Source organism: Ambystoma mexicanum, chromosome 2p (genome assembly GCF_040938575.1).
Source record: "Ambystoma mexicanum isolate Mex_15411 chromosome 2p, UKY_AmexF1_1, whole genome shotgun sequence".
Lineage (NCBI taxonomy): Eukaryota > Metazoa > Chordata > Amphibia > Caudata > Ambystomatidae > Ambystoma > Ambystoma mexicanum.
In genome coordinates this window covers 429425854-429438569 of record NC_090923.1, presented here as the reverse complement: position 1 = coordinate 429438569, position 12716 = coordinate 429425854, and the positions used below count along the sequence as shown (strand labels likewise).

The 12716-nt window shown below is 49.4% G+C and overlaps 1 protein-coding gene across 1 annotated transcript in view; it reads right to left on the bottom strand.

The window, feature by feature from the left end:
* Positions 1 to 12716, bottom strand: part of LOC138566466 (monocarboxylate transporter 2-like) — a 136153-nt gene that overhangs the window by 48301 nt on the left and 75136 nt on the right. Inside the window, exon 3 of the mRNA XM_069643787.1 lies at positions 4757 to 4900. Within this exon, the coding sequence (XP_069499888.1) occupies positions 4757 to 4900 (144 nt within the window). The remainder of the gene's footprint in view (positions 1 to 4756; positions 4901 to 12716) is intronic.

Below are 12716 nucleotides of genomic sequence, written 5' to 3'. Positions count from 1 at the left end.
GTACTGAACTGATTATAAAAATACATCAATAAGGGTTTTCCTCAGCATCCCAGACTAGGCATTGACTTAGCTTTAGTCTTGATTGAATATCGCTTACAACCAACAGCATCAAATTGCTGTCAATAGACCATGTCCAAGCAAGTCTGCCACACTACTTCATCCAGTACAGCAAAGGGAACCAGAATGGTGACTGTGCAGGAGGTTTCACCTGCTGACCATTGGAGCTAAGAGGAATCCTTCTACTGGAGGCCAGGCAAAATCTCCCACCTCATCCTCAAAGCAGGTTGGTACCCTGCTGCCCAACAAACAAAGAAGGTGCTGAGCCGGCAGGCATTCCACCACCTACACCTCCCAACTGTCACCAAAGGAGCTCCACTTCCAGACTGACACCGGAAGGCAGATCCAGCAGTTCCTGCAGGCAGTACACAGCACAAGGAAACTGCCATTGAGGGGCAACCGGCAGAAATTCACCAAGAGGAAAGGGTGCTCACAGGGAAAGCATCACACTTCCCCAAGACCAAAAAGGGAGAGAACACGAAAGGAAACACAGGACACTCTTCCCCCATATCACCAAAGCTCCAAAAGGACACAAGAAAAATAGAAGAAACAACTGTGCCCATTCCCCACTGGCCAACTCCAGCACCAGACCTGCTGTTCCAACCAGGGAACACATTACAAGTGTAACCACGGCTGAGATTGGAACTGCAAATGCAAGAACAAGGACTTTCCTGTCCACTTCACCCCACAGCGGAATAGGAGACACAGCACACTGCTGCTCCTGTGATGACGCAGCACTATGACCATACCAATGCAGCTACAGCCTGTAAGGACAGAGGCCTTCCACTGCGCTGCTGGCAGGAGAGGCTCTGAAAACCCCAACCGCGGGTTATCTATCAGCCACTACTGCACAGCCGGATGAGCAGGCAGTGGCAGATAAGACTGGTGAAGGCCTAAATCGCCAGAGGCCCAAACAGCGGAAGAGTACCAGAGCACACCACACGAATCGACAACTGAGGGCACATCCCGCTCTGCGCGTGCATGAACTCTGCCAGACAGAGGAGGAATGAACAGAGTATGTCTGACTTGCTATGAAAAGGAGTGACACCCTCAATGCTCAAGGCCACAGCTAAAATGCTCAAGAACAGGGAGCGAAACACCACAGGAAACTAATGGTGAAATGATCATCTATGGAAGGAAGAAGTGGGGGCTATAGGGATGGAAAGAGACACCAAACCAGTAAAGAGACACCAAACCAGGGAAGAGCCCTCTGCTCCCACTTTGTAGAAGGCAACCAAGGAGCCAAGCAACATCCAAATACAACAGACATTGGAGCAAATAAAACAAACATCAAAGGAAATGGTGACGAAGAAACAGAAGAGTAGCGTGGATGAACACAAAAGATCACGCCAGGGTGCTGCATAGCAAAATGGACGTTAATGCTATTGACGAGGAAAGGGGAGCCGGGGGTTCATGTAGAGAGAGGGAGCTCAGCATAGTTGGAGGAAGAGTCCACATTCCAACATAGTGTTTCTTTTGACACCTCTCTTTTCTTCCTGTTTCCTCCACTTCATTTAGCACAAAGCCCTTCGGGTATGAGGTATTGAGACCACTCGTCTCAAGGACAGGGATTAGCCCTCTTAAAGCAGGCTTGCTTTAGTCCAATCACATGTTTACTTCTGCCTATAAGGGAGGGAGTTTCCCACTCCTTCTTTGATTACCTTTTCGGACAAACACTTACGAATGAGTACATTTGGATCTATTTTGGGATAGTGGACCTTTACAAAGCCCTCATCCACTAAGGTGAAGTAGGAGCAGTCCAAGACAGAGGCAAGATCTGGCCCTGCCCACTCCCTAGGCACAGTGGGGATGGCTCTTGCCAAGAACCAGGACCTACCACTCTGCACCAAACCTTCCTAAACTGGGACAGCTGAACATGAATGGATTCATCCTGTCCTAGTGCCCCTGGAGTGGGTCTCACACCATCTTGAGGTCCAGATCAGAGAGGGTTCCCCGTCTTGCCACATCAAACTGGTCAAACCACTTTTGAACCGCATTCACCACACTCAAACCAGAGGGACTCACCAATGCAGCTTTTTGCACTCGATAAAATTCAAATTATTACAGCATCACATCTGTTGAACCGGCTTGACGCCACATCGTACCAAGCACAGCACATCACTTGATCAGCTCAAAAAGCCTGATCACCGCTGCGGCCAAAACTTGAACTGCGGTTTCTTCAAACCATGCACTGGAGCAGCAAGGTCATCGCATTGTACAGATGGACCTCGGCTCGAACCGCTCGAGCACCGCGCCACTCGCCGACCCGAACCAGCAGTTGTCAACATCTCAGAACAACTCAGCACACCCAAACCTGTATCAACCCGCACTACAGCACGCCTCAAAACCTGGTCTACGCCGTCATCAAACCACTAAGAACTGCGGAAAGGTAATATTGCCCACTTGGCCCATCTTTGGGCCCTAGAGACTAGTTCAGTGACATTTACACTGTTTCCACTGACAGACATATCATTTTAAATTCCATGTGGTTACTTCTTGCCTTTTCACCCCTGTTGCCATTACCCAGAGTGCTGCGTCTTTCAAACTATTGCATATTTTGTGTTCTCTACTAGGGAGCTGGTTTCTATAGCTATTTGTACATTGGTGTGTTTAAAGTGTATATATTTTTATAGAACCTTGATTGGATATTTCTTTTACTTTGGACTCTTTTTACTTTGCTGTTTGGGTTTCTACTGGATCTCATTCACACTCTTACCGAGAGTATAGCCTTCCCATGGTGCACGTTACAACAAAAGGTAAGGTATATCTCTTTGCTGTGTCCATTTTACATTTATGATTCGGATCACTGATGTAGGGGATGTGCAGGTGGTTTAGCCACTACTCATCCTTATACTCCTGCATAGTAGAAGTCATTTCGTCACAATCGTCCTGTACATTCTTCAATCCCAGGAGGTAGGAAGCCTCTAGAGAAAGTAGGTGATACTCTGCCCAAGCAAGGATTGCCCCGGCATACCAGTTACGTTTCTGGGATTTGGTGCCCTCCTCAGAATTCAAGCAAATCTTTGTCACAATGGTGATGGTCCTTATAGGACAACCCCGCCCTAGAGTAAGACAGAAAAGTGAAGTGCCCTGGCTGCTGTTAGCTCTCTCCATTTCCAAGGATTTCAAAGAGCCTGGGAAGTCGGTTTGTACCTTGCACCCAAGTCCTGGCACTGGCATCAATAGTAAGAATGCAGGGGAGATAGGTGGGCCAGCTGAACACCCCTGCGTAAATGAGCATAGACCAGCCACCACTGCATTTGTGCTATGATCTTGTTTCAAGGCCTTCTGTCTAAACTACAGAACTATCCAAAAAGCTTATCTCGACTTTCTACCGAATGTCTTCTATACAGTTTGTATAATGGTTGTTTGCCCCCAACTAATGATAAACCTGTTGGGCAGGCACACAACCTGTACAATCCAATTCTACATCCCTAGATCTCCAAACTTCAACCACAGCCAATCCATCCTCAGAGATAGTGAGCTGGTAAAACCTGCCTCTTTTGTGTAGCAATACAATATCACCTAAACCCATTAACTGTCTTTTCCTGATCATGCCTGCAAGTAATGCCGGGCCATTGACGTGTCTCTTCAGAGCTGCATCCTCTGCTTTATGCAATTGGATGGAAAGATAGAAACGATTTAATAAAGTAATTACATTTGTTTTCTGAAGGGTGTGACTGGAGGTGTATTTGCAGTAGTTGAATGTTCCTCTATCACCCATATATGTTCCCATTTATGTCAATGGTTTGATGTGCTTTCTTCACTAGTGTGGACAGGTTCAATTCAATTAATTCTCTTTGCTTTTCCAATGGCTAAGACTGGAAAACCTTTGCAAATTGTGAAATTTGCATTCATGTTGGTCGTAGTAGAGTATATATTCTCGGACTGCCTAGCAATAGACACCCATGTTTTGAGCCTACTTTTTTTTTTAATCATCATTTGCTCACGGTGTGGAATGGTCGTGTTTTCCCCAATAATGGCCACGTTTTAAAATAAGTTCAACCCACCTGCTCCCTGTCCCAGAAAGCACCACGATACCTGCTGCCGCCTCTCCATCCACTGCCTTCTCTGGGGGATTTTGATTATTTTCAGATCGGGTATAGAAACTGCACTGAAATCTAAGGGGTCCGGGATTTCAGTGCCATTTTTACACCAAGGCCAGAAGAAAGTGGCAATGCCGGTACCAGGAAAGTGCACGACAGGCGGCATTACCATACGTTCTATGAATTCAGACTGCTTTCTTCAGATGAAAAAGATAGGTAGAATCCCTGGGAATCTAGTATCTGCGTCTACATCAAAATGTGGGTGGAGATGCTGGCAGCTTTCCAGCACGAAGTAGCGCAAATAGGAAGTGCAGATGTTACACTCCATGTCTCTGCTATGTCAAGGAACATTCATCCAAAATGGGAGTGAACGTAGAGAATAGGCAAAGAGCTTTTCACTGCCTGTAACTTACATTCTGTGTCATTCTCTGCCATGATCAAAATGAGCATTTAGGTAGGAAAGTATACTCTTTTCATGAATTGAAATAAAAGGTTACAACTAAATAACAGCAAAATCATTGACCGTGGTTCGCCCAAAATCATATTTTCAACCTCTGTTCAAAGGTTGTATTAATTGTTTGTGGATTTATACAGAATACAGACATACATTAAAGTGGCGGGAATAATGAAATAAAGTGCTGATGCAACTGTACCTCCAATTATACCAATGCAGATATAGAGCTGTAAAATGCTTGTGCTGAATGAGGCAGAGATCATTCCCAAACCACACAGGAAGCCTCCAAGGATGACCACGGGCCTGCTGCCATACTTATTCACCAAAATACTGCTGATGGGCCCTGGGGAGACAAAGGGAAGAGGTGCACACAAAATGTTAGGGCATGCAGACACACTATGTGTACAGTGCCTATTAAAGGTTTCATGAATTCCACATTATGCATTTCTGTTGTGGTTACTGGGAGAAAAATCTGGAAGGTTCAATCATTGAAAGCCCAATAACCTGACAAAAAATAAATGATAATCAGCAAGGAATTAGTTGGAAAGGCCAGAAAGGACTTCATGGAAGGTTGCCCTAATTATGAACAAGTTGAGAACTAAGAGTGCTGCTTCATCACAAACACGCTTCGAGATATCCAGCTTTTGCACTTAAAAGCACTTTGCAATGTTTGGCAGTGCTTTGTAACTTAAGTAAGCTATACTCTATATTGTCTGTTATATCGACCAAAGTGTATCTGCCATTCGTATCCCCTAGTACAGAGGGATTGTAAACGTAAAATGTCTGGTATGTAAAATGTCTCTCATTATAGGCTGACTGTCATATTAGTTAGCGCAACATCTGATCTGTACAACCAGAGTATTAGCACACAATTCCTGCTTACAAGTACCTCTCTTACCTCCATTATGTATTGGTGCCCAACTACTCTTCTTCACTTACTGTACATCTACACCAGACGTTGGACATTCCTATCTCACCTACATGCTGGCCTCTACACGTCCACCTTCACTCCCGATGTAGCTACCACCCACACATTGTGGATTAACACTTTGGTCTGTGCTAACCCTTATTTGGGTGATCCTGCACTTTGGATACACCACTTTGCTACCAGACCAACACCAAATCAACCCTGTTCTATTACCACCAGAAACCTTAGACTGAACTCCAGAGCCATCCCATTAAAACGGTGCTTATATTCTTAGCTATATAATAGCTCATCATCATCTCCCAACAATATCACAAGCAATTATGCTCAAATCACACCACGCTCCTACCACCTGAGCATTACATGCAGAAACCTCAGATTAGGAGCCAGACTGTGGACTAAAACTCCTCAGCCCCACCCCCACAAGAGAAATAAACACGTGCGTTAGCAAAACAATCCAGCCAACCAGGCTAATGAACCAGATATTAGCTTAGCCTCTAACACTCTGCCTGTCACTCCCCCACCAACGCAGAAAACCTTTGCAACAGACACTGCCATTAAAGCAGCCTTAGTGAATGCTAGGTCCTTCCCGGCCCATGCTTTGGACATTGCAGATTTTATAACTTCTGAAAAGCTTGACCTACTTGCGGTTACGGAAACTTGGCTAAACGCAGCATCCAACCCCTCCTTGGCCCTAGCCATACCTAACGACTATGCTATGCTATCATCAGATGTGATAGAAACACCAACCAGGTGAAGGGAGGTGGACTCGCCTTCATCTTCAAAAACACTATCGACAAATACTGGCAAAGCTTCTAGCGGACCACCTACAAGAGGTATTCCCTCCTTGATTCACCCGGACCAGTGCGGTTTCATGCCACAAAGATCGACTCGCATGAACCTCCGCAGACTATTCTCAGCTTTGGAAAGAGCCGACAGCATACAGGGGCCACTAGCCCCGTTAGCAATTGACTTTGAAAAGGCCTTCGATTCGGTGAGATGGGAGGGTGTCTGGACCATAATGCGTTGCATGGGCTTCGGCGAGAACTTCATGAGTTGGGGGAGGCTGAGGCTGCTATACGAATCCCCGGTTGCTAGGACCAGGGTCAACGGTTGGCGATCAGAACTGTTCGGTCTGGGAAGGGGGTACAAGGCAGGGCTGCCCACTATCGGCCATGATTTTCACTATTGCGTTTGAACCCCTGGCGATCCTGCTGCGAAATGATCTAGCCTGGGAGGGCTTCCGGTGGTCCAAGACCTGGGAAGACAGAATATCCCTCTATGCGGATGACCTACTCATCTACCTGAAGGACCCAAACACCACCTGCCCCAGAGTTATGCAACTGCTGGGCCAATATGAGGCATTCTGTGGACTACGCGTGAACTGGTCCAAATCCATCCTCTTCCCTATAGGGAACACCTCATTGGTGAGTCTGGCGACCGGCCCCTACCAGATCAAGAAGGAACAGTTTAAATACCTGGGGATACACATCACGACGCATCTTACTAAATATACTGCCTTAAACCTCTCCCCCCTTGGTGGCAAGATTTGCAGACGACACTCGCCACTGGATCTTCTTGCCACTGACGCTGATGGGTAGGGCAGCCTTGTTTAAAATGATTGCCCTCCCTAAATTCCTATACATCCTGCAAAACGCGCCATTGTATATCGACCATCGGGACTTCCACAAAATCGAATGCACCCTCCGGAAACTGCTTTGGAAAGGAGGCCACCCGAGAATTGCTCTTGCCACCCTTCAGAGGTCCGTCTGGGAAGGGGGGGATTGGGCTGCCCAGGCTGCAATCATATTACTGGCCCAGCCAGATGGAGGTGGTAAACGACATGCTTCACGGTGACGGGAGCCTCCCACACATCAAGGGCTTCCACTGTAACACTACAAATAAGCCAATAGAGCACCTGTACAGAGACTTGGATGGCCCTCTGAAATCTTATATGGCATCCCACATAACGAGAGTTTTGAAGGAAGCGCTTCAATTCTTGGGGTGGGGTGGGAAAATAACACTGGCCAACCGTTGTTGAACAATTGCAACCTTCCCAAAGTACGAAAACTACGAGATGGCCCGAGTGGACCCCGCGTGGAATCTCTACCGTTGGGGATGTGGTACAGGAGGACAACCTGGCAACATTCGAGATAATGCAAGAGAGGTTCTCCCTGCCCGACACAGAGGTTCCACCACATGCAGCTGAATCATGCTTGGACGACCCATCGACAGATCACACAAGACCTGCCGGAAAGCTCCCCGCTTGAACAAAACATAGTCCTGGATCGGGTAGAGCGGAAGGTCACCTCCACCATGTACACTGTGATAACTTCCTTCGCGACATCGGAACTATCCAGTCTGAAATCAAAATGGGAACGAGATGTGGGCCCACTCCTTCCGGGGGACTGGACGGAGGCCCTGATGTACCCCCGTGAAACCACCATCTCATCGAGACCCCGACTCGTCCAGTTGAAGATCCTGCATTGCACTTACTACCTGAGAGTAGCCCTCTTCCGATGGGGCAGGGCCGCAGAGACATAGTGCCTACGCTGCAAGCGAGAGGAAGGTACCTTTTTTCATATCCTGTGGGAGTGTAGTAATATTCAGTTGCTCTGGCAGAAATGCTGCGACAAACTGTCTAGCGTTCTGGGAAAGATACAGAGGCGGCCGAAATTGCTTCTGACGGTCTCCGGGGAATCTGACTTATCCCGCTATGAGAAACTGCTGTGGTCAACCGCGTTTGCAGTCCTTAGCCAGAACATTGCACAACTGTGGGGCTCGGAGCGCACACCCAGCTATGACCAGTGGCTCACGGACGTGGACATATGTGCGGTAATGGAGCACCGGGTGTACAAAGCAAGAGGGTGCCCGCAAAAGGCGGGGAAAATAAAATATGGAGAAATGGGAAGAGGATAGCTGAAGGCCAAGGGCGACCCTGTAGCCGCTGAGACTGTGCGAGGCCCACCGAAAGGGAAATATTGACTCTGTTAAGACCACCCTGTGTCATGAAGTCATCCTTTGTTAAATTTGACGGTCTGTTGGATCAAGGTCCCTGAACCTGAGTTTGTTACTGTTATTGTTTCTTCTTTTGATTACTTTGCTCTCTTCCCACCACTACCCTTCCCTGGCACTTGCCCTCCCTCCCTCCTCCCTCTCTTCTCCCTCTTGCTCCCCTCCTTCCCCCCCCTCCCTTCCGTGTCCCCTCCCTGGAATGTAGAGAGATGAATGTAATGTTTTTTTTTTTTGAAAATCGATTTTATTAAGTTTCATTTGTGCATTACGAAATTACATTACATTTGCAGATGTGAGTTAACAAGAAAAAACCAAACGCAATACACCCCTTCTCCCTCCCTTCCTTTCCCTCCCTCCACCCCCCTTCAGTTCAAATGTTCATAGGTTGGTTAATTGCTTGCTTGACGGGTTCCTTAGAAAACAGAAGTGTCAGTGCACTGTGCGTTTGGCACGTCGAAATCGTGTGGACCAACTGGGTAAAGTTCACAATCGGGTCTGCGGGTCATGGCTCCGTGTCCTTGCCAGGGGACCCCCCCCCCCCCCCATCACCATTAGGCACTAGACCGCTCGGCCGTATTTGTCAAAAAAGGGGAGCCAGATTTCCTCGATGCTGGATTTGGACTCATCAAGCAGGTGTGTGAGGAACTCCATGTCGTAGATGGCCCGTACCTTGGTTACCCAGGTTTTTTCCCCTGGCATTCCCGGATGTTTCCATTTCTGTGCCAGGCAACATCTGGCTGCTACCAGCATAACCTGAAGCATATGGTCTTGAGTGCCCTCCTGGCCTTCCCCAATGTCAACTCCGAAGAGGAGGAGCCAAGGGCAGGAAGGTCGCTCAACCCCATCCACCCCCTTGATCCAGGCCCGTACCTTGTCCCAATAGTTTTGGACCACTGGGCATCCCCACCACATGTGAAGGTAATCTCCCCTTTCTGTTCTGCATTTCCAGCAGTGTGGGTCATATCCTGGCCTCATCCTAGCTATCCTCTGCGGGGGGTAGTGCCATCGGTGTAGTATCTTGAGGGCCTGATGGCGATACTGGAGGGAGGCCGTGGATCGATTAGCCCGCCTACACATCTCCGTCCATCTTTCGTCATCGATCTCCTCACCTAGGTCCCTACCCCATTGTGTGCGTGCTGGCGGTGGGTCTCTGCGGACAGAGAACAGAAAGAGCTTATAGAGGCGGGATATTGTCCCCTTGGAGCCCCTCGCGGTCAGGAGAAGCTTTTCAAAGTCTGTGAGATCCCTCCTAAGGGTATCGCCCCAGGATGGCTCAGTGAGGACACCTTTGAGCTGAAGATAACGGAAAGGGGAAAGCGTGCCTATTCCCAGGGCCTCCTCAATGTCACTCAGGGGTAGGAAAGACCCCCCCACCCACATATGACCAGTCCTGCTAAGGCCTGCCTCAAACCATGTCTGGTATGCTGCTGGTTCTGCTATTTTAGCCAGGAAGGGAGGGGCCCAAATGCAGCTTAGGGGGGAGGGCCATGTTGTGAGCCATCTGTAGTAGCCTCCCTCTCTCCATAGGGACCACAGAACTTTCAGAATCGGATGGTTCAGGACGGTTCTGGGGATCTTATTCCTTGGGACCCAGAGCCATTCCTCTATTGTGACAGGTGCAAGGGGCCTATTATCCATGGCTACCCACTGTTTTTTCATTCCCGGTGAGAAGTGATCAACCAGTATCCTCAACTGGGATGCCCTGTAGTATGTCTCCAGGTCGGAGTAACCCACCCCCCCCAATCCTCCTTAGCCCTGGTCAGTACCTCGTACGAAATTCTGTGTTTTTTACCCTGCCAGAGGAAATTAAGGAGGACACGTTTTGTTGCTTCAAAGAGGGCCCTAGGGACCTGCACCGGGAGCATTTGGAAGAGAAACAGGAATTTTGGGAGAATCACCATTTTTATAAGATTGAGGCGTGCCATCCACGAGAGACCCGCTCCCGCCCACCTTTCTATGTCTCTCCTGATTGCTGACCAGAGGGGGGGGAAGTTGGCCGCATACAGGTCTTCAAGGTCGCGTGTGATTTGGACTCCCAGATACCGAAACCCCTCCTCACTCCGTTTGAAGGGGAGTCCCTCCACAAAGGCCATCTCCGGGCCCGGTAGATTCCCACCAATGAATGCCACCGATTTGTCCAGGTTGACTTTATACCCCGATAACTCCCCATATCGTGCGAGGCCCTGTAGCAACCGGGGGATTGTTTGGGACGGTCTGGTGACATAAAGCAGGGCGTCGTCTGCGAAAAGGCAAATTTTGCAATGCATGTCCCCCATCTGTATTCCCCTGATGGTTATGTCGTTGAGGACCGAGATTGCCCATGGTTCCATTACTAATGCATAGATTAACGGGGATAGGGGGCATCCCTGCCTCGTACCACGTTCAAGGGGGAATTCTCTTGATTCCATTCCGTTTGCCACCACTCTGGCCGAGGGGGAGGAATAAAGCGCAGATATCCATCCCAACCACCTTGGGCCCATCCCCATAGATGTGAGAACCTCCCTCATAAAGGCCCAACTGACCCTGTCAAAGGCCTTCTCCGCGTCAAGAGCCAGTAAGAGTGTGCCCTCGTTTCTGGCCTCAGTTGTGGAAAGTATGTGGAGCGTTTTCCTTAAATTATCGGAGCCCTGTCTGTTAAGGACGAATCCCGCCTGGTCTGGGTGTATCAGGCGTGGGAGGGAGTTTTCCAGTCTGGAAGCCAAGATTCTAGCGAAAATCTTGGCGTCCAAATTAAGAAGTGAAATGGGTCTGTAAGACCCACAGTCCGTCTGGTCCTTGCCGGGTTTGGGTATGACGGTGATGAGGGCCTGCAGGAATGTCGGTGGGATTGTGTCCCGACTCCTAATCTGATTGAACAGTTTAGCCAGGGGTTCACTAAGATCGATTGGGTCTGTTTGTAAAAATCTGCTGTATAGCCGTCTCAGCCTGGTGCCTTTCCGGCCTTCAGTCTTTTGATGGCTCCCTCCACCTCTTCTTCTGAGATTTCCCCCTCGAGGGCCTCTAAGTCTTCGTCGGTCAGCTTGGGGAGGGGGTGTTCCGCCAGGTAGGAGGAAATATCCTCCTGTGATTCGCCCACTCGCCTGGAATAAAGTTTGCTGTAGTAGTCAGCAAAACATTCCGTTATTTTCTGCCGGTCCCTATGAATTCTGCCTCCCTCATCACCAAGCTGGGCAATCCCTCTTTCCACTCTGCACCCCCGAGACCTTTGTGCCAATAGAGCCCCTACCCTGTCGCCCCGTTCATAGTATATCTGTTTATTGTACCGCATCTTTTTGACAACCTCCCCTATGAGAACCGTATGGAGCTCTTGTCTTTTGCCCTGCATCTCGTCCAGGAGTGCCTCCCGGTCAACCCCCGGGGCGCCCAATCTGGTCCGCAAGACCTGGCGATCCTCACAATGTAGTGGACTTTGCCCTCGAGTCCTTGTGTGGATTCGCCCTCGGACTCCACCAGGCCAAAAATGCACAGGTTGTTCCTTCTCTCCCTGTTCTCCATGTCGTCGACCTTAAGCCGGAGTTCTTCCTCTTGTCTTTCCATGTCTTGGAGTCTAATGTCCATTTGGGTTTCAAGGAGTGTTACAGAGAGTTGATTGTTTTCGACTCCCTCCATTCGGTCCTCTAGGGTGGTGACTTTGGTCGTAAGGTCAGCCAATTTGGCACCCATGTCAGTCCTCATCCCGCGTATCTCCTCTAGAATCGTCTGGATATTGTTCTGGATGGCCCCCAGGTCTGGGGGTGGGGTAGCGGGGCCCCCGGTCGCCATGGCACTCTCGTTGGCAACAAATTGGTATTTCAGCAAGTTTTCTTTCCAGCTCATGGGAGGATCGGGTCGGTTGTTTGTTAGCGGGCACAGCCTGGTCGCCAACCGTGTCTGGGTCAGTTGGGGTGCAGGGCGGAGAGGGGGTGCATCCCCCGAGGGCGTCGGCAGCTCGGAGCGTGTCTACCCTGTTTGGCTCCGTTAGTTTGTCCTGCGGTGATGATCTCCAGGTATCTCTGTTGGGGGAGTTCCCAAGGTGTTGTAGGTAGGGGCGTCTAAGGATCCAACTCAAGCAATGTTTCAAGTGTGCGTAACGTTCCCTTTGGTACCCCGTTTACTCCAAGAGCCCTTCCAGTGGAGGGGGTTTGTAGGGGTGCTGGGCAGGGGTCCTTGCCCTCTATGCTCGCCTCACTCTGATCCCCAAACCTAGCCGCAGTGGGGGGGGTCCCGGGCGATGTCGATG